The sequence below is a fragment of the Lytechinus variegatus genome, chromosome 4 (genome assembly GCF_018143015.1).
Source record: "Lytechinus variegatus isolate NC3 chromosome 4, Lvar_3.0, whole genome shotgun sequence".
Lineage (NCBI taxonomy): Eukaryota > Metazoa > Echinodermata > Echinoidea > Temnopleuroida > Toxopneustidae > Lytechinus > Lytechinus variegatus.
The window spans coordinates 59,574,948-59,598,069 of NC_054743.1; the positions used below are offsets into that span (position 1 = coordinate 59,574,948).

Below are 23,122 nucleotides of genomic sequence, written 5' to 3' on the forward strand. Positions count from 1 at the left end.
ACACTGACAATTTGAAATCAATCAACTACTAGCAGAAAAGAGTCTACAACAGATCGGATTGTTTGATCCAATCACTTTGCGTATGCACATTGTACACAGATGCCGATACAACACATTCAGTTACACACAGAATCATTGTACGCAAATGTACTGCTGTTGGAGTCCAGTTAGCTAAACTTACTATTTAAATCTTTCGTTAATGTGAAATAAAGATTGACTTCAAGCTTAGTAATCTGGCGAGACATTTGATCTCATTTCTGGGTTCATGTCATGTCAGATCTTTAGCCTGCCAGATTGAATGTAATTGGACTCCCCATTTGATAGCAATAGCACCATATCGAAACTTTAAGGGATGCTCCAGGCTAGAGATATTTATATCTCAATAAAAAGAGTAAGATTCACAGAGAAAAATGCTGAAACTATGATCAAAATCGGGTAATAAATAACAATGTCATTGAATTTTAAAGATTTGCATTATTCCAGTGAAACTGTTCTTCTATGCATGTATTTATGAATATTCATTAGACGGGGTAATGATGTCATATCCCCACTTGTTCTTATGGATTTTATCAAACTAAAATTAGGTTCATTCAACAATTTTCTACCAAGAACTAAAACAATCGCATTGGCAACTGATTAAGTGCACTAGATATTCATTGCTGAAACTTATATCATCATAATGAAGACACATCATTAACACAAGTATGAAACTTATGAAACAATTATGATTTCATGTAATAAAATAAGAAAAGGGAAAGTGGAGATGTGACACCATCAGCCCACCTAATGAATATTCACGACGATGTGCATATAACTGTTTTCACAAAATATTGATAAACTTTAAAATTCAATAACTTTGTGGTTTGTTCTCCGATTTTGATGGAATTTTCAGCATTTTGGTCTGTGAGTTTTACTCTATTTATTTAGATGCAAATATTCACAGCCCGGAGCATCCCTTTAGGTAATCTAAAGATAAGTATACAAAGACTGGAGTATAAGGTTGCCAATGACAATATTCAATATCTCAAAATAACTGATAGCAGGGAGCAATCAATGAAAGCAAATGTCGAATATTTATCCGACAAGTCCTGTTTTATCAGACAGTTACCATTAGAAATGTGCTTCTCAGCTAATCAAAATCAAAGAAAGGTGTCAGGTTTGACGTCTTGTCAGATGGAAAATGTTCGATGAAATGCTCCCCTTGTCTTGTCAAGGAAGATGCCTAACAAAATGACAAATTCATGGAATCCGATATGTGGGTTTGAAGAGAAATCTTCATACAAAATTCTCTGCTCCACAGACTTTAAAGTATGCTGGAATGCCAGAAGTCCATCATCAAATTGTACAACCACACAAGATCTTGGAATTTCCTTTTGAGCACTGTATGGATTATAGAGTTTGGGAGATCAATCGATCATGTTTTGGCATTATGTAGATAAGCGGAAAGCAATATAATTTGGCAAATTCATTTAAACTAGGATTCTCAAATCATAATGACAATGAAATATACATAATTGTATAATTGCATTTCTCTTCTGCGTATAAGATTCTTTTTAAATACAGTGTATAGAAAAAAATATGATCAGTGAATATATACTTCAGCCAAATTCAATGGGATAGGAAGGGTGGAGGTACCTTAAAAACACAATAATGTATGTCATGTATGTTGCCGTCAAATACCTTGTTATTTATGTAGTAAGAAAATACTAAATTTATACATCCAATCCCAATCAGGAATTACGAAAAGGTAGCTATAACTGGGGAATAAATGATGCTTTAGCGTAACAATCTCAAACACATGTATAAAAAATCCATTTATGAATAGGTCTGGACCTTCAAGCATTGATGGATAGAGTAACGTCAGAAGTTGAGTGAGTATAGTGGAGTGAAGAAAGATATTTCTTCAGATCTTAAAATAATGCTTGAAATAATCCATTCTTATAATTTTCCTATAATGCTTGACTGTATCACACACGTCAGTTATGTTTCACTTGACAGCAAAGACAGTGCTGCAAGGCTACCTGTACATGGAGGAACAATACACTGAATGAAATTCAATGAATTCCAATGGTATTCTTGCATTATTGCAATGAATGATTGTCTTTCATTTCTTTATTGGTCAGTGGATTGTCAATCTGTCCCAAAATATTTCTGTCCAAAGTGGACTGGTGGAACCGGGTCCTTTTCCGATGACAAGACGGTGATGTTTGGAAATTCCTTGATCACAGTTTCCACACCTGCAGGCAAATATGAAATGGACCACAACAAAATGGAAGCATCCAAATAGTTAAACGATTGAAACATAAACAAACTCCATATAGGGCAATCCCATAAATTATTTATCCAACCCGTATATTTTTTATAATCAGAACCTATAATGATTCATCTCTGCATTGGATATCATATAGAGGTGCTTTGCTCTCAAATTAGCATGGCTTCAGTAGGTCATGAAGTGAAGTTAGTTGAGAAAATGGAGATTGGGCATACAGAAGTTAGATTTTTTTGTCACAGATTTGCCCTTTACACTCATGGGAATCTTCATTTCAAACTTTAACAAAGGGGGTCAATAATGTAAAAAGAAAAGTTGTCAAGTAAATGAGAAACGAGATACAAAAAATAGTTTCTTTGACACCATTTTGGGGGGACTGCTTGGAAGTTTCACTTAGATGACTCAGTAATCGAATCAGTGGCTTGAGTGAACCTCAAACTTCAAACCTTGTTTACTATTCTTTGAAGCTCTTACATTCAGTCAAATATTTCTGTGGTTAGGTATTGTTGATCAATTTTGACAAGTTATTATTTCAAAGCTTAGGATGTGCTATTTCAAACTTGGTGAAAATTTTGAAAAATCATTTCAGGTGACTTATTCTTGGTTTTGGGGTGGAGGGTCATAAATAAGTGACATTTGAGCTGTCGAGTTTTAAACTTTTGCTGATCTTGCAAACAAAGAAAAGAGGAAATGAAGCTATTCTTACCATGTGGAGTACAGAAGAGAGTGAGAAGAAGAATGTTTTTATCATCAACACCATGTTCTTGGAGAACTCTTACTGCTTGTATCACAGTGTTTCCTGAGTCTGGTTGCAAGAAGAATTGAACAAGGATAAGTCAAGAAATTACTCTTCGCACAACACCGTCTTCAATTCTTCATATAAATTGCACTGTTTGTCTGATTTTCCTTCCCCTTTCTTTTTGATGCCTTTATCAATTTCAAGCTCTAAGCTTAAAGGACAAGTCCACCTCAACAAAAACTTGATTGCAATAAAAAGAGAAAAATCCAACAAGCATTTCATCAAAATCGGATGTAAAATAAGAAAGTTATGGCATTTTAAAGTTTCGCTTTATTTCACAAAACAGTCATATGCACATCTCGTTCGCAGAGGCGTCGATCCTGGGGGGGGGGGGGCGATCGCCCCACCAATGAAAATATTGGGGGGGCAAACATATCATTTTGCCCCCCCAATAATTCCGGATATGCATTAAAAAAAAACAAGATTGTAATGTTCAGCAAGCGAGATGGTGATACACAACTCGTTCTTTATTTAAAATCGTGCTCAAAATGTCCGCTTTTCAGATTGGAATATACAAATTTTCAGCTCGCGCTTCGCGCTCGCATCATTTCTGTAGCAGAAACCCATACTTTTCATGATTAAATAGGTGAATGTAAATGTCCCACTTTCAGTTCTAAGCCTCAAAAGAACTCCTGCTTCGATTTGCAATCATCTTTTCTTGGATATATATCTTGTTCTTCATCAAAAACGTCCACTAAACTGTCATTTTTTCAGATCGAAATATCAAAATTTTCAGCTCGCACTCGCATCTATTGTTCTTTTAGATATACAAATCTTATCATTGGTACCAAAAATGCTTAGAATATCAAGTTTTCGGGTCAAAATATAAGGAAATTTCAGCTCACTCTCGGCACTCGTACTATCTGTGTAGTGAGATATGTATCCTCCTCATGAGTTACTACAAACAGTCCTAAACAGGCACGCTTTTCCTGTCAGTATACTAAAAAAAAATCAGCTCGCGCTTCGCGCTCGCATTAATTTGTTTGTGAGATACGTGTCTGGGTCTCACGAGTCATATATATATATACATATAAATATACATATATATATATACGTATACATACATATATATATGTGTGTGTGTGTGTGGTGTGTGGGTGTTTTGTACGATCGAGCGCCTTTGGAACATTAATGATTTTGCCCCCCCAATCTGAAAAATGGATCGACGCCCCTGCTCGTTCGGTATGCAAATGAGGAACTGATGACATCACTCACTATTTCTTTCGTATTTTATTATATGAAATATGAAATATTTAAATTTTCTTGTCATTATCATGTGAAATGAGGTTTCATTCCTCCCTGAACAAGTGGAATACCATTATTTTAACATTTTGTGCTTTAGGCAAGGAGGTCCTAATCGTCAAATTCATAAAACTTGAAATGTTGTATAATTAAAACAACAAAAAACAAAAGAAACAGTGAGTGACGTCATCAACTCTTTTATTTGGATGTAACTGGCTCGTTCATATAACTATTTTGTTAAAAATAAGCGAAACTTTGAAATGTCATAACTTTCTTATTTTACATCCGATTTTGATGAAATTTTCAGCATTGTGCTGGTCTGATTTTTCTTTATTGATTAAAATCAACATTTTTCTGAGGTGGACTTGACCTTTAAGATGAAGGTCTCCCACATGTCAAAATGTATTATTGTTGATGTACGTATATATATAATTTTTTTCTGCTATTTTTTTCAACAATTTAAAAAAAAAGAAATTTATCAGGTATAAATATATTTCAATTAGATTGTATATGCATATGTTATAAATGTCATTTGCTTATTATGTTATGCTAAGAAAAATTTATTACACTTGTATATGCTTTTGTTATTGGAACGTGGAAATAAATAAATCAAATCAAATTCAAAATAATAATATGTTATAACAGCAGTGATAAATATAAAGGCCAGTGACCTTTTTCATGAAGCTTTTTATCAAATGTTAAAATTTTAGTGGGATCCCTGTGCAGAAAACATGACTGGCTTTTCACAAGATGCCTTAGTATGTTGGCATTTATTTTTAACTGCATAATTATCTCATGACTTTGACATCCATATTCATAAAATGATTAGCTGTGAAATTTGCTGAATGCTTAAAAAAAAAATCATGCAGGAAATCAGCATGCAAAGCATAAACCTAAAACCCCACCCGAAGAGCTTATTACCCATTTCAAATTTTCCATACATGCGATAAGAATATTAATATGCAACACTTATAAAGCACCTTACTACAAATATTTCTAAGCGCTGCATATTATTACCCTGGCTTTAGCATGGCTGCCCCAATCGAACACTTGAGCATTCAAGTAATTTTTTCCTATAGGGTGCCCATTTACTACACCTTGGTGGAGAGTGGCAAATGTAGATAAACGCCTTGCAAAGGGACCCTAGTAATGTGGTAGGATTTGAACCCCAAACCTTGTGGTTCAAAGCCCGATGCCTGATCTCCTGAGCCACAACACCCCTCATATTAGTGAAGGTTAGGTGTCAAAGTTGAAAGCTATAAGCTTGTGATTTATAGGCCCCAAATAAGAAATAATTATTATGAACGTAGGTATGCAATGAATGGAGAAATGGATTGCAGAGACTTACTAAGTATAGGGTACATGAGAAGCACTCTTCGTCTACTAATATCGGGAGGAAACTTGGCATAGTACACCTTTGCCTCATCTGTCTCTTCGTTTGTTTTGATTAGAATCTTGCCGATTCGTATCGACCTGCAGCAGTCTCGTAGACCGTGTTCCATGGCCTCGCCTTAATATGAAGCACAAAGACAATAGAGGAAGGAGGAAAAAAATAATTCATTAAGTGACCTACCATTGTCAGCAAACACTATCTAATGCAACAACTGAAATTCATGCTCTATACCTAGGAATGAACACAATGCTTGTCACTGGTAAACCGTTTGATAACTTTTAATTATTCTAAACATAAACAAGATTTCTGAATATTAATCTGTAAAGTTAGGGTAGGATTTGTTTTCTTAATGTTATCTACTTCACCAGGAAAAAGTCTCAGTTTTCAGGGGAAATAGAGAAACAGAAGAGGATTAAGATACAAAGAGATAACGAGAAATTTAGAAGAAATGAAAAAAAATAAAGAAAAAAAGAGAAAGGGGAAATTAGAACAAAGGAGAGCTCACCACTTCTCATAATGCTGACGCCACAATTTCCATGAAGAAACTCCACTCCATCAAAGGGTTCATCTGTCGGTGTGATCACTTCACATGTCTTGTAAGGTAGCTGGTTCAAGCCCTCCTCAACAACCAATCGGATCTAAGAACATATTTGAAAAATCATAAATATACATGTATATAACATGATAATTGATACTAGAACAGGTACTACTATTTATAACAGAAAACCAAAGCACTGTCTAATTGATAAAATATAAATGATCATAAACTAAATGAAGGAAATTTTCAATGAGAACTAATTTTACACAGGCAAGAGAAATACTGAACTAGAAAACATTGGTACTTAAGTAAACATGAAATCACTAGTAGAAACACTATTATTTTCGAAAAGTGTTTTAACAGAGATACATGGATCTTACCAGCCTGTTTGCATAGAATACAAAGTCTCCTCTAGAAGTTGTCCTGAAAGAAAACAAAACAGAGTTATAAAAAAAGAGAGTAGAATTACATGTTGAATAATGACAGAGACCTAGATCTACTACATTGTATGTAGAAAGAAAAAGACCTAGCTCCTCCAGTAATTGGAACCATTCATGAAAATGAAACAAGCAAATATAAAATGAAAATATTACACAGAACATGCTTCAAACAGCCCCCCAAAAAACCCCACTAGAGTCGCGAGTAAAGAAAGAGAACGTTCATTCATGAAACAAGTCCTTGACTCATGAGTGAAAATGTACTAATTTACATGTATGAGAATTTTGTTGTGCCAAACAACAATATCCAAAAGCAGCATCAATAGGGACATCAACAACACTTAAGACTTGTAAATCTATCAAAACAATGCAAGATTAGACTTTAAAGCAAGGGTTAGGCTTTTGAGTTTTCATTAAAAAAATTAACTTCACTATTTGCCCTGATGCTGATCAGGCTTTTCAAATTGAATCATCAATGTTAAAACAGGTGACTTTAGAGCGACAATTGACAGCCTGACTTGGTTTTAGTTAGGGCATGTTAGCTCTGGTCTAGAAGACAACATCATTTGAAGTTGAACGTGTAGTGTAGATGAGCTCCATTTCCTAAATCAGACTCACTTATCTCTGATGAGTGTTTGCAGTTCATGAATTTGGTTGTTCAATTTTAAAATCTTGAGTTGGCATCCATACTCTGGTTCCTCAATGCTGTTTGATCCAACAGAACTGTCACTTTTGTCAGACTTGTCTTCTCCCATTGTCTGAAGCGAGTCTGGTCTGGACGGTCTAAACAGTTAGTCCAAGTCGAACAAACCTCAAATCTAGTCCAGGCTCAATGTCAATATGAGACGCGGCGAGCACGTGCTCTTTGTTTTTATTTTGTGATCTGTGTTCCCACGTATTCAATTCGACGTAAGTTTTATCAGAAGAGATGCAGCACCTATTTTGGAGCACTTAAGGAAGATAAATTCTCTAATAAAAGTAAAATCTGAAGCATCCAAATGTTTAATCTTGTTGTTAGCTTCGAAACATAAGCAAAAATGAGTCGATTTCACCAAAATTACGGTTAAAAATCGACAAACTGAATCGCGAGACTTTCTCGGGTCTGCTAGCGCGGCCGTTCAAAATTTCAGTTTACACTGTGACAACATTCAACGCAGAGGGCTACAAAGCTCATCATGAAAATCGCGATGGCGGAGAGCATGGGAAGTATCCTTTCTCACGTAAGGTTTTAGAGATATTTAGTCTTTTAATTTCGTCTTGTGCATATGTTGAGGAATATATTTTCGTTCAAGTTATTGATATTTCCATCATGTCTACATTTTTTGTCTGTAACTTGATCTTTTGTTTGCCCATATCAATAATAATTGCTTTTGGCATGACTTGAATTCGTATTCGTAGTTCACTTTCGTGCGTTCTGCTGCGCAGCGAGTATTGTAGCATAACATGGCCAAATATAGCCGGGTCGTTATGGCGAGACGTTTCTCTCCAGCTCCGCTGCTTAAGTTTTAGTTTGACCACGGACGTCGGGCAAGCACAATTGCGTAACGCTAACGGTAAATCTCGATTCTCGCATGCAACCTAAAATATCTTTCTGACACTGACAGAATGTCAGAGATATTAGAGAATTAAATAAAACCAATTAAAGGGGTTTTAGAAAAATCATGATTTTATAACATGAATGATCATATTTACTTTGTAATAATATTTTTTGCATATTTTGCAAAATTTTGCATTGATATAGATTTTAGTTTGACATGTTTAACAAGTTACATATCTAGTCATGTTGAGAAGAACGAGAGGAAAGGTAACAGAAGAATGAGATGTATGAAAAAAGAGCAATTGACAGTTAGAAGGAGAAGAACAAGATGATAAAGAGAGAACTCGGTTTGGGAAAATGAAGATTAAAAATAGGAACGGAAAAGGGGGAAAAATGGGAGGAAAAAAATAAAGATTTAAAAAGAAAGAAGGGAAGAAATTGAGAAAGATAGGATGACAATGAGGCCAATCCTACACAACTGGAAGGGAACAATATTAATATTGACTATTGAGGAATCAATTTGATGAAGGAAATAAGAGGACTAGGACAAAGGGAGGATGAGAAGGAGAATTAACACAAAAAATGGGGAAAATGAAGAGAAAAAAGAACAAAACAGCCAAAAGAGAAGGAAAAGTAAGGAATATAGAGAGAAGAACTGAAAGGGAGAGCAGGAGGACACTATAAAAGGAGATGATGAAGGGATGGTACTATTGAAGGAAGAATTAGGAGGATTGGAAGTAGAACAAACGAAGGAGGGGAAGACATACATGTATAAGTCAAAGTATTGATGTGATTAGACTTGGCCTTGGCTACATCTTTAGTAAACATCATCTCAAGCCTTTCAACTCCCACTTAATCAATGCATTGGTTAAGTTGTTTGGTTCTTAATCCCTAGCTATCACTTCTCCTTTTCATAAAAGACCCTTCACCTGAGCCGTGGAATACCATGCTTATTTTGCTCATTTCAAGCAATTACACCTTTTTTTTTCTTCTTTTCTATTTTTTTTGTACAAGCATTTTGAGATTTTTACCACAACTTGCCACAACAAAAATTTATTTAACTGACTAACAAACTTGCCATTCTCTTCAACATGCAGCTTTCAAAGAGCACCAACCAACAGACAAGCGAATCAATGGAAATGGAAGAGACCGGAGATACAACCTCGCTGGAGTCCAGCTCAGTGGAGCTGCTGACCAGTGAGGATCCATCCAGTGAGAGGGACGTCCCGGAGCTTCCTCGGGAGGAGAGTGTGGACAATCTATCAGAGAACTTTACAGATGCCTTAACCACTCAGGAAGGTTAGATTTGATCAAGGGGGTAAGGGGGGGGAGGTTGCATTAAGGAATATGACTGATATTTACGATTGATTTTAATTTTTGTACATGGGTTGCCATAGACTTGAAGTTATACTTAATTGTGCAATCTTTGATGGTTACTTTTATGTTACAAGTCCTAGATTTTATTAATTAATTTGGTTGTATTTGATCAGTTCAACACCCCCCACCCTCTCCAAGGTAGGGGCATATATCATGTTATTTGAATGGATGCTTCAAATGGGTTGATTGCATAATCTTTGCAAGGACCTTCCTTTTGTGTTGATGAATCATCATAATGCACCATATGATATGCCTTTTGTTATACATTGGAATTATATTTCATTTACCCTTGAAACATTTGTCCTTTAACAATTACTTTTTATGAGAAATATTATATGATGATAGATTTAAAAGTGTGCTAGGTATTTTTTGGAGACTGAGAGTTGATAATGCATTATTTTGCAAAAATTGTAATAGGCACTACTTTCCTAGGTTCTTCCACTTTTTCCTTATATCGGGCAGGAGGGCGGGGGATATGATTTTTTCTCATAATGGGGAAAGGGAGAAAAAAGGAGGGGGGAAGAGGAGCAAACAAAGGTTGTGTAACTATATATGTGCTATTATTCAATGGAGAATAAACTGGCCTTGTTAACATCCTATCAAAATACCTTGGTACCACCCTTGAGTTCCTATAATATCCATTCTCTTGTTCTATCAGAGCCAGTAATTGAGGAGATTGTCAGCAAGGAGAGTCCACTTGTTGAATCCATCCTGGTGCAGTCCGAACCGGTTGAATCCAGTCAACAAGTGAATGGTGATCTTCAAGGCAAGGAAGACGTGGAGACCAGTACGGAAGAGGTGTTGTCAGAAGGAGCCGAGACTGCCACCTTGGTTGTAGCTGAGGAGAAGGCATCCAAGGAATCCAAGAAGGAAGGAAAGAAAGTCAAGAAAGGCAAGTTTGATATAGGGCAGATGTCATGATCTTCAACCACAAAGCTCCCATTAATCACATACAAACTGGTGTGATACTATTACTATAGAATAGAATTATAAAGGCAAACTTGCATTACTAAACATTTGTCAAATATAATCGCCCAAGTTGAAGCATTATTTTAGACCATGTAATGTGGAAAATGAATTATTTATTCTTTTTATGAATTTCTCTGAAGTCTAACAGGTTTTAGTGGTCCCAAAAGATCTGTTCTTAGATTTAAAATTAAAAATTTGATGTATATAAAATAGATCATTTGGTTTAAGACGAAGTGGCATTACCTGCAGAATTATATTCTATATTTATTTGATTGTTATAAAAACTGCCCCTTTTACTTCTTAGGCAAAGATGCTGAACACATGAGCCGTGCCATCATGCAAGCTTTGAATGGACTGGAAACACCTGAGGACAAAATAGCTGCCTTATGTAAAAAATATGCAGAGCTGGTAAGTTCAGACATATAAATACAATCCATGGTGTCAAAGTGTATACAGATTTTACAGGACTAGATTAAAGAGAATGTACTTTATGCTATCATATTTGCCTTGATAACCCTTTTTCGGATTCTGTCAATGTTTATATGGACTCCATAACCTGGCTTGGCTACCCATTTTAATAAATTTATATTGTAATAAATCCACCCTAAATAATTGTTGATTTGTTTACTATGGCAACCTGTTAATTTTTCACAAACATGGCATGTGATGAATTGCATCTTTTTTTTCAATCTAGTAAATTTGTGTCTTTACAGCAATTCATGAAATTCTCAAAATTTAAACCTCTTAATAATAGAAGCAATGGTGATCCAATGTAAGTCACATTATTTAATCTTTCACAAAACTTTATTCTGGTTATGATGTAATTCTTACTTTAATTGATGAAATAATTTTGTTTCATTTAGCTTGGTGAGCACAAGTCCCTTCAGAGGGAAAGCAAGACACAGACTAAGCAGCTTTCTCAGATCCAACGAGAAAGAGATCATCTCCAGAGTGAACACGGAAGGGCTCTCCTGGCCAAGAGTAAGCTGGAGAGTCTTTGCAGGGAACTCCAGAGGCACAATAAGACTATCAAGGTAAGCAGATCCAACAAATTACTACTGAATTCAATCAGTTCAAACTGGTAATTGTGAAATTTGAATCTCCAGAGCGAGCATGGCAGGGCACTCCTGGCTATAAGCAAGTTGGAGAGTCTATGTGGGGAACACCATGTGTGTAATATGACTACCAAGATATTCCAACTGGTTACAACTGCTTCAAAGCAGTTTAACCCTAAATAGACTGGTTTGTTTGAAGTCTCCAGAGTGAGCATAGCAGAGCACTCCTGGCAAAGAGCAAGCCAGAGAGTCTGTGCAGGGAACTCCAAAGGCACAATAAGTTTATCAGGGTAAGCAGATCCCACTGGTTACAACTGATTCAAGCAGTTTAAACTGGTTTGTTTAAAGTCCCCAAAATTAACATGGGAGAGCACTCCCGTGTTTTCCTGTTTATTCATGGAAAATATGACTACCAAGCTGCCAATATTCTATTTCTCTGATTTCTTTATGAATCTGGAAATATCCTCCATCTATTTTTGAAAAAATTTATTGAAGTTTGAATATTATTATGTTTGGTAACTTTCATCATGTGTGTAAGATTCTCTCTTAGGGTTTACCAATCATTGATGTAAACATATTGTATGTTTCTTTCTTTTATAGGAAGAGAGCCTTCAGAGAGCCAGGGAGGAAGACGAAAAGAGGAAGGAGGTTTCCAATAAGTTCCAGGTAGATTTGACATTGATAAGATATGATGGTACACTCATAATTTGGTCTAGTTGGATACATGTGAGATAAACATTTGCACCATGTAACCTTTCATCAGTAGGGTAAAGAAAATAACCTGTCTCATAATGGTCTCAACCCAGCTCACAGAATTTTTCAAGAAGTTCCTGATTGGTTTCAGATTTCTAAGAATGATTGTACACTCCTACTTTGTTAAATTTGGTTGTTAGATCAACAAATATTTGCACCATGTAATGTGGTTGTCTATCAGAAAAAAATTATTTCATCCTTTCTCAATTACGAAAAGGCCTCAATCATTTGGTAAATTTGTACTGCGCTTTTTTGGGAATGGCCTGTATCACGGAAAGCTGGAGACCATAGTGCAGGATCGCTTTTCATGTTGTAGCTGCAATGGAGATGATCGTGGGATGAATCTTACTAGGTGATGAGCTACACTGTATCAATAATATGATTGAATAATGTTTGTAAACTCACATTAGGTGTTGGACCTACGATAGAGCAGACACTGATAAATGACTTGTTATATGAATAGCCAAAAGTACTGTAAGCAATTCTATTATATGCACCTTTGTAGCATTTTCTTTTATTTACAAAATGGTACTCATGAATATTTTTTGTCTGTCGCAGCAAACAATCAATGAGATCACAACACAAATGCAGGATAATCACACTAGGAATATCAAGCTAAAAGAAGAAAACATTGAGCTGGCATCCAAACTCAAGAATCTTGTTGAACAATATGAGAGGAGAGAAGAGGTAGGTACACTTTATTATCATATGTGACCTGCCACCTTAGGAAAAATACAATAAGTTGCTCAATATAAATTTGAGATTTTGTTGAGCTTAGAAAAGCACATCCAAAGCTTTAGAACGGTGCACAACATGTTAAAATTTATTAACAATAACCCACACCAGTACTTGATTGAATGTAGAAGGATTCAAGTAAACATTTGAAAGGATAAAGGAGAACCAGGTTTGAAGTTTTGGTTCACTCAAGCATGAGGTGTCCACTCTGCAATCAGGTGAAACTTCCAAGTAGTCGGGGGAAAAAATGGGGTCAAATAAATAAACTCTTGTATTTCGCTTTTTATTTAAGTGAACAACTTCAAGTTTTGACAGTATGAAGAAGAATAATGATTTTTCAGATATGCTGATTCCCAAATATTACTTTTTGAAGACCAAATTATTATTTATGCTATTGGCAGAGATATGTCATATGCATCACATTTGCAAGTGGTGTCTTTTGATTCTTGACAGTTTAACGGTATCTAGGCTAGAAGTGTGTTTATTATAATCACCGATGGCCAGTAGCACTCACAGTGACTTCCTCATGTATGAAAATCAGAAATGAATGAATGACAGTATGAATAAATGAATGAATGAATGGGTTTATTAATGAATTCATTCATGAATAAATGGATGGATGGATGAATGAATGGATAGATGGAAGGATGGATTAATGGATGGATGAATTAATGAATGGATGGATGGATGAAAATGATTGATTAAATGATTGATTGATTGAATGAATGAATGAATGAATGAATGAATGAGTTATAAGTGGATTATCTTATCAACTTCAAATTTATTATTTTCCTCTTTTGTGTCTCCCTCCACAGCACATAGAGAAGTTATTCAAGCATAAAGACCTCGAATCACAGCTCTATGATGCTAAATTACAACAATCAAATCTAGCATTAGCAGAAGAGAAAGAAAGGAATAAACGAGAAATGGAACTAGTAAGTATCAGTTTTGAGTAATGAAATACAAAAATGTAGTTATCATAGTTGCTCTGATTTTCAGATATATGGATCATATTCAATTCAGTTTTATTAAATTTCTTTATTTTCAGATGTTGCAAGATAAAATGTATGTTGATTGAAATGAGTAACAGCTTAAGAAGCCTATGCTTGTCAAACGAGGTGCTCCCTTACAGAAAAGAATAAACAATATAACCCAAATAAGTCGACTACCCCGAACTTCTGACACATCGGGATTCAACTTTTGTACAATATGTAACATACAATCATAAAAATTGAAATAACTCCATAACATGACCTGCATTCTTACATCTGGGTATTTGTATTGTGTTGAAAATATTTGATAATCTTCACATTTGTTAACATTTTATTTTTCTCTTTATTTTCATTCCTCCAGTTATTGACAGAATCGGTAGATTCAAAAAGAAGGTTGGAAATGTATACAAAACAAGAAGCGCAGTTGAAAGCTCAGGTGAGGTTTGCATTTATTTGATTTGGGCCCTGTTACATAAAAGATGCATTTAAAGACAAATTCCAGTAGTTGCAGTAAACACTGATTTCATGAGAAAGTCTGTAAAACAAGGCTTAATTGTCAGTCTATCATCGAGGATCTAGATCTGGTACAGTTACATTAACTGAACTTTGTGAAATCTTGAAATCTACGCTGAAAAATGTTCACACTGAAGATAACCAACACAGTGTATTATTATTGCTGGAATAAAGACCCGACGGAAGTGACCGAATCCGCGCTTATCTTGCTGATTTTTCTGCAATTACACAATTTCTTCTAGAATCCTTTGGCACATATTTTTTATTCATACAAACAGACACTTGGTTGGTCATTATATTAGATTCTGTAAAAAGTCATTTTCAGATCGTTACCAAAACTGGAATTTATCTTTAATTGCACAATTTAGCTTAACAGGAAACTGTGGTGAATCATGTAAAGTAAAGAAATCAATTGTTTTAGTCGTACCACTTTACTCTTCTCCCGCGATGCCTCATCCGGATTCCGATGACCCGAGTTCGATTCTCACTTGGTGTGCTAGTGCCCTTTGGCAAGGCATTAATTCACATTACCAGGTCCTGTAAAGAAGACTTAAAGCCGTCGGTCCTCTGGTTGCTTGCTAACAAGCATTCATGCTTTCTTAGCAGTCACATAAAAAAATTTCCATTTACCATTTCTATGCTGGCTGGCCTTATTTGATTTTTTTTTCAAAATATATCGGGTTATCTATGTATGATAAATCAGGAAATGATGTCTTGTGAGAGGTGCCAGGGGGGGTGTCATAAATAGTGTTTCACAGTATGCATGTGTATAGAACACACACTCTCCAGATGTGTGCTCTGAAGTAGGTACCTATAACATTTACAGACTTGCCAACCAGTACGTTTTAGGTGTATTAAGTTCGTTTTTGCATCCAAAATATGGCAGTACGTTTTAAAAAATGTGTTTTTTGTAAAAAAAAAAAAAAATTTTTTTTTACAAAATCCTAATTTATTGAAAAAAATCATCTCCACATGTCTCTAATTCATAAAATAAACTAATATGGTTATTAGATCATTGTAATTTCAGTCATTTTGTTAACACTAGGGTGAAGATATACACATGTTTCATGTTTGTTTTTTTCATCTGCAAGAGCAGTGTGCATTTTAGCTTGCATGCAGCTTGAGTGCCGTGATGAGCGAGTGCTCCAAGCATTTAGTATGAAATACACTTTTTTGGGGAACAATGCAGTTTTTTTTTATCACAGAATACAGTCTTTCAATCCCTGAGGTTGACAGGTCTGCATTTATTAATCATATTTTTATTGCCATCTCTTGTGTGATTGTGTGTGTGTTTGTAATGTACTTCACCATCTGGCCAGGGTTGTCACATAAGTGCCATAAAACGCAAAGGCAAAAAGACATGTGTCTTACATAACCACTCTCCAAGTAGATGTTGGTGAAAGTTGCAACTCTCCAGTCTTGTTTCTTGTTGTTATCAAGGTAACTCTCTTGCATCAATGCTGAATGAATAAATATGAGATCTCTTTTGTCTCTTTGTCACACAGTTGGCAGTATATACCGAGAAGTTTGAAGAATTCCAGAGTACATTAACAAAGAGCAATGAGGTCTTCCAGACGTTTAAACAGGAAATGGACAAGGTAAGAAAATATCCATGTTGTGTTAAGATCGTCTATGGATTAAAAATAATTTTACCTGTGGTAGTGATCATAATAGACCAGTTCGTAATTACTTCATGGGCAATTTCGGTCAAATGACCTTTCATTTCTTTCATCATGATAGGCAGATTTCAAAGCAAGATATTACGTAAGCTTGCCTTACATAGCAGGATGAAGAAATTGAATAGACCAGGTGACTAGAATAGCACACCAATGGACACTTAATGAAGGTGTTTGTTGCATTCCTACTTTGAAAGCATGTTGCACAATATACTTGACAAACTGTGAAATACCAGTCGTTCGTGGAAGCGCTTAGAAACATCACGTATTAAGCGCTATATAAATACAATGTATTATTATTATTATTGTTGTTTTTTGTGGATGTAAATGAAAACGACAATTCAAAAGAATATATGAATAATCAAGACATCAAAGTTGGTGCTTATCTCATTAGATTTTAAAGCACCATGTCACTTTAGTACAAATGACCTTCTTCTGATCATGCGTAGAATCTTTTGATCATGCGCAGAAAGGAACTACGAACTGGCTTATATAAGTTGGAATTCAAGCCAACAATGTGTATGACAAGTTGAGTGCATTTTGAAACTTGTATTGGGTGAGCATGTGTAGCATGGAGTGACAAAGTTGTGTGACCTTTTCCATTTTGACATAACTTGATTTCAAAATGTTTTTTGAAGGGAAAGGAAAGGGAGAGGAACTATTTTTTCCCCTGATACCAGCTCTATAAGCAATGCATTCTTTTACTTGACCATTCTCTCTTTTTTTGCCTGATTAATAGAAAGTCTGCATGTCATCACATGGGGGGGGGGTTACAGGAAATACATTCCTATTATGTTAAAACTTGGAAAACTTGGGGTATCTCTGTACAGAAAATGCCAAACAACTATGTATAACTTACAAACAGCAATTATGAAACAGCCCAAGACAAATCTCAAAATGTAACACTGATTTCTGTTTCTCTCTCGCTTGACAGATGACAAAGAAAATCAAGAAACTGGAGAAAGAGACAAACCTATGGAGAGGTCGATGGGAAACCAGTAATAAATCACTCATGACAATGGTGGAAGAGGTAAGAGTAATGTTGGGTTATTATAGTCGAGTGGTTTGATTATGAGGGCTGCTTTAATGAAGGTCCAATGTTCAATATCTACTAAGATACCAGTATTAAATTACTCGTGACAATGGTTGAAGTATGACTCGCCTTGGTTAATTCTAGTTTTTATCATTGGGGCTGCTTTAGGAAGGTCCAAGGTTCAATATCCACCAGGTAATCGGTAGTAAATCACTTGTGACAATGGCTGATGAGGGAAGACTAGCGTTGGGTTATTCTATTTTAGTGAATTGTTCATGAGGACTGCTTTTATTATGGTCCGAGCTTCAATATCCACTAAGAAACCAGAAATAGATCACTTATAATGGTCATAGAGGTAAGAATAATATTGGCTTGTTTTAGTTGATGGGTTTGATCATTAGGGCATTTTTTAATGAAGTTCCAAGGTTCAATGCCCACTAAGAAACCAGAAATAAATCACTCACGATAATAGTCATAGAGGTAAGTCTAATGTCAGTTTATTTTAGTCAAGTGGTTTGATCATCAGGGCTGCTTTTATGAAGGTCCAAGGTTCAATATCCACCAAGTAATCGGTAATAAATCACTCATGACAATGGTCGAAGAGGTAAGGCTTCCATCTTGATTTATTTTAGTCAAGTGGTTTGATCATTAGGACTGCTTTTATGAAGGTCCAAGGTTCAATGTCCACTAAGAAACCAGAAATAAATCACTTATGACAATGGTCGAAGAGATAAGACCAAACCTGGTGGATTATAGTTGAGTGGTTTGATTATATTGACAGGCTTTTATGAAGGTCTAACATTCAATGTCATCTAGTATCTCTCATGGCAATGATAGAAAAGATAAAGAGTTCCATCTTGGCTTCTTCATTGTGAGTTGTTTGATCATTGCTATGGGCTTTTATGAAGGTCGAAGGTCCATATATCAATCTCAGCTAGGCAAATAGGGTGGTGTTCTGATAACCATGGTTTATTTAAACCTGGGTTAACTTAGACCACACTTTTATGGAATGCCAGTTGTCAACTCATTCACCAATTTAAAAAAAAAATTCTTATCCAACTGCAAAAAGTTATCCAAAATTTATTCAGACGTGAAGAGGAAAAAAATCATGAATTTGACAGAATTAATTGATACATTATAATTGCCATGAATATGGAAGAAATATTGTGAAGCCCAGCATTCCATAGAAGCATGGATTAAAACTCTTGTTTAGAATGGGTTTTTGTCTCACCTGCGAAGCAGAGTGAGACTATAGGCGCCGCTTTTCCGGCGGCGGCGTCAACATCAAATCTTAACCTGAGGTTAAGTTTTTGAAATGACATCATAACTTAGAAAGTATATGGACCTAGTTAATAAAACTTGGCCATAAGGTTAATCAAGTATTACTGAACATCCTATTAGAGTTTCATGTCACATGACCAAGGTCAAAGGTCATTTAGGGTCAATGAACTTAGACCATGTTGGGGGAATCAACATCGAAATCTTAACCTGAGGTTAAGTTTTTGAAATGTCATCATAACTTAGAAAATATATGGACCTAGTTCATTAAACTTGGACATAAGGTCAAATATGTATCACCAAACATCCTGCATGAGTTTCATGTCACATGACCAAGGTCAAAGGTCATTTAGGGTCAATGAACTTTGGCCGATTTGTGGGTATCTGTTGAATTACAATCAAAACTTTAAAAGTTTTTGGATCTGATTCATGAAACTTGGACATAATAGTAATCAAGTATCACTGAACATCCTGTGCAAGTTTCAGGTCACATGATCAAGGTCAAAGGTCATTTAGGGTCAATGAACTTTGGCCGAATTAGGGGTATTTGTTGAATTACCATCATAACTTTGAAAGTATGTTGGTCTAGTTCATAAATCTTGGACATAAGAGTAATCAAGTATCACTGAACATCCTGTGCACATTTTAGGTCACATGACCAAGGTCAAAGGTCAATGAACTTTGGCTAAATGGGTTATCTGTTGAATTACCATCATAACTTTGCAAGTTTATTGATCTGACTTTTGAAACTTGGACATAAGTGTAATCAAGTATCACTGAATATCCTGTGCAAGTTTCAGGTCACATGATCAAGGTCAAAGGTCATGTGAATTTTGGCCACATTGGGGGTATTTGTTGAATTACCATCCTATCTCTGTAAGTATATTGGTCTAGTATATAAAACATGGAAATGAGAGTAACCAAGTATCACTGAACATCTTGTGCGAGTTATAGTAAATTCAAAGTCAGCAATGCTGCTATGTTGAATCGCGTGATGCAGGTGAGATGGCCAGAGGCATTCCACTTGTTTAACCCTAAAAAGACTGGGGGGGGGGGCTGATTCAGCCCCCTCGACATTTTTCGCGATAAATCCGCCGCGCAAATTTTTCTGACCACGTCGCTCGCTGACTTTTTACTTTCAAGTCTCGCGCAACTTTTGAGACCAAAATTAAGACCCCGGGTACGCGGTTCCGCAACATTTCGTAAGTGCATGCAGACCCAAAATTACTCAAAAACGTGAATTTGTGTACAATTCATATGCAAATATTTTTTTTATCCAAAATTTATAAATGTATCATTATTTTTCCTCTTACTGCTTAAAATCAATTAATTTTATCTTTTTTTATGGTCAAAATAAAGTCCCAGACAATTTCCATTGAAAAAACAATAAAAAACAAAAAGTCGAAAAACAAAGAAATACATAAGAAATTTAGAAAACAATAGAATACATAAGAAAATAAATGTGATGTTGAAGTTTTTTAAAAATAAATTTGATCAGATGCCTATCAAGAGTATGTGAAACATAAATTAGCATTTCAGGGGCATTATTTTATTAATTAGAGCAAACTTATGATTTTACGCATAAATTAGGAAATTAATGAGACATGAGATTTTTTTGCAGAATTTGATATTATAGTTTTGTTGGTAATGCCATGGGTAATGCGTGTGCCAATTTTCGTCGCGATAGCGCGATCGACGGCCAAAATCATTAGGGGGGAGCTGAATCAGCCCCCCCCCCCCCCAGTCTTCTTAGGCATCGAAATAGCCCAGTCTATTTAGGGTTAAGTTTAATCATCAGAATATGTAGAGTGGAATCCCAACATATATTTGGTAGGTCATCAGATTTCATCTCTTTCAGTAGAAAAAAACCTCAGATGAAAGCCCATTAAAACTGGAAATTTAAGCTTATTTTGATGTTTTTAATGTTGTAGTTTATAATTTCATTTTGCCTGAGGCAGTCATTATTTTCATCATATTTTTTTTTTGTGATTGTCTTTTTACAGAAAGGGCGGCACGAGAAGGAGCTGTTAGACAGGAAGATCAAGATCAACAGACTAGAGAATCTATGTCGAGCTTTACAAGCTGAGAGGAATGCTCTAATAGGCAAAGCAAGATCATCAAAAGGTAAGTCATATTCCTGAGGGATGTTTCACAAAGATTTAAGTATGACTTCAGCACACAATTAAACTCTTAGTTGTGTACGATGTGAAAGGCTTGACTGAATTGGTTAGATCGAGTCATGAGGACGCGCACTACTACGTATCTATCAATGAGATCACGTGTTGCATATCATGTACACGTCAGCATTTAAGTGCGACTGAAGTCATACGTAAATCTTTGTGAAACACCCTCTAGATTGTTTTGGCCTTGAAACAATTATTTTGAAAATAGTCATTTTGTCTTCCAAATTCTAACTTAGATAATTGGCTTGTCCAAAATATGATATTTCTTCATACTTCAAGATCTAAAGGTGAAGAAAAAAAAACAGATGTAGGTGTTTTCTTGCACAATTTTTACAGTCTGCTAAAAAAAAGTTCCACATATATTGCACAGCATGCACATCCCTTGCTTGACAGAACATTGAACTTCACACTGTATTTTCTCCATATTTTTTGAGGTTCTCATTGAAATTCTTCTATGCTCGACCAAGTACTTGTATAGGTTTACTGTTATCCATTTCGGACAAGCTATAAATATATATATAAAAGCTTTGGATAAGCTTTTCAGACCAAAATCTCACAGATTCATTTTGGGCGACTTTTTGTGGGCTTTAGGCTTAATAGTTTCATATATGTATGATTTATTTAAATGATGTATTATCTCTCTTTGTATATAATATTCAGATGGTTCTCAATCCTCGCCTTCATCAGACCTAGTCACAGAACTCAACTCAGCCCAAGAACCAACCTGCAACGGGGAAATCATCTCAAACTCCCAGACCGAGACTAACCCTGCCTCCGATCCGACAGACAGTAGCCCTTCAGGGGATAGCAGCGCTGCAGCGAGTGCGGATGGAGGGAACAAGGACGACGGAGGGAGAGGTGAAGGAGGAAGCGGAAAGGAGGAGGAGAAGAAGGAAGCAGCTGGAGTGGAGGAAGGGGATGGAGAGAAGGGAAAGGAGGATGGTGAGACGAAAGATAGCGTAGAGGAGAATGATCAAGCAATGGAAGAAGCAAATGATGAAGGTAGCGAGGATACCAAAGTAGAATTGCCTGTGTCATCAGAAGCATAGGATATGCCATTGCACAACTAGATCCCTGAGGGGCACTTTCATCAAGAACGTCAGCACTGAATAGATTGTCAGGTCTGTCAATTTCAGTCAAACCCTTGATTTTTATTGGCTGAGAAGCACTGATCTCCGACTGTAGCTATGGTATCTGTCAGAGAGACGTCTTGTTGGTGCTGGCAAGGTTCATGAAATGGTCCCCTGTTTCATAAAACTTGTGATCAAAAGCTGCTGTTACAAGCAACTGAAATTGTGGTATCTCATTGGCTGGTATCAGATTTGTCAGAAAGATTTCACATTGCTTATCAATAACATGTTTTTGTGAAGCCTGGCCAAGGGATGTAATTTGAGCTCTTGGAAAATCAGCTTGTCATTCATATCCTTTGCGTTCCCTTCAATATAATGAATTCCAATATCATGTTTTCATAAATCACTGAAATGATTTATTGTGTGAGTACCTTTGGCTTAACACACGAAGCCTTGATTCCACTTTTCATCTATTTTCCATTATTTTTTCCCTCTTTGCATGGTTTGATATTGAAATGAAAGTTGCCTACATGTAGGATTAGTGTTTTGACAAAGAACAATACATATGTGTTTTGACCATCAGAAACTAAGCATTTTGAGAAAATGTAAAGCAAAGGAAACCATTTGAACTTTGTTTGTCTGTGATTTCTTTTTACCCATTCAAAAGCTAATTTTATTCAAAATCAAAATTTCAAGGCCCATGTCCAAGTTCACATTTAACCCTATCTAGGCCGGGGTATTTTGGGAGTTCCTATGGCCGGGGGGGGGGCCTCCCAGGCCCCCCCTAAGATCTCGGCCATCGACCGCGCGATCGCGCCGAAAATTGGCACGCGGGTTGCCTTGGACATAATCTACAAGATTGTATAGTAATTTATTTCATGCGAATTGTAATTAAGTGATTATGCTAATTTATGCGTAATTAGTATGCGAAATCATACTTTTTCCTCTAACTCCCTAAATAAAGCTCCAAATGTACTAATTTTTGGTATAGAAACTCTTTGTGGTGTCCTTAGCAAGTGTACATGAAAAAAAATTGTGATATCAAATCGTTTTCTTATGTATTATATTGTTTTTTGCAATTTCTTATGTATTTCTTTGTTTTTTGACCTTTTGTTTTTCATTGTTTTTTCAATGAAATTTGTTGGGGACTCTTCTGTGATTATAAAAAGCATAAAATGATAACATTTAGACAAGCAAAACTAAAAATAATCATACATTTATGAATTTTAGTTGAAAACACAATTTGCATTGACTTTGTACACGAAATCACGTT

The 23,122-nt window shown here is 35.8% G+C and overlaps 2 protein-coding genes across 2 annotated transcripts; one reads left to right on the plus strand and one right to left on the minus strand.

The window, feature by feature from the left end:
- Window positions 1–2,115: 2,115 nt before the first annotated feature.
- On the minus strand, window positions 2,116–7,440 carry LOC121414418 (uracil phosphoribosyltransferase homolog). The gene is made up of 6 exons (XM_041607588.1): window positions 7,297–7,440; window positions 6,622–6,664; window positions 6,209–6,341; window positions 5,659–5,820; window positions 2,976–3,074; window positions 2,116–2,237 (listed from the first exon to the last, which is right to left on the minus strand). Exons 1-6 carry the CDS (start codon window positions 7,431–7,433, stop codon window positions 2,131–2,133), a joined length of 681 nt encoding a protein of 226 aa, XP_041463522.1. The 5' UTR covers window positions 7,434–7,440; the 3' UTR covers window positions 2,116–2,130.
- Window positions 7,441–7,826: 386 nt separating this feature from the next.
- On the plus strand, window positions 7,827–22,457 carry LOC121414417 (alpha-taxilin-like). Its single transcript, XM_041607587.1, has 13 exons — window positions 7,827–7,898; window positions 9,313–9,514; window positions 10,251–10,484; window positions 10,866–10,969; window positions 11,425–11,595; window positions 12,217–12,282; window positions 12,928–13,056; window positions 13,920–14,039; window positions 14,458–14,532; window positions 16,115–16,207; window positions 17,220–17,315; window positions 20,600–20,720; window positions 21,440–22,457. The coding sequence occupies exons 1-13, from the start codon at window positions 7,854–7,856 to the stop codon at window positions 21,826–21,828; spliced, it is 1,845 nt and encodes a 614-aa protein (XP_041463521.1). The 5' UTR covers window positions 7,827–7,853; the 3' UTR covers window positions 21,829–22,457.
- The last annotated feature ends 665 nt before the right edge of the window (window positions 22,458–23,122 follow it).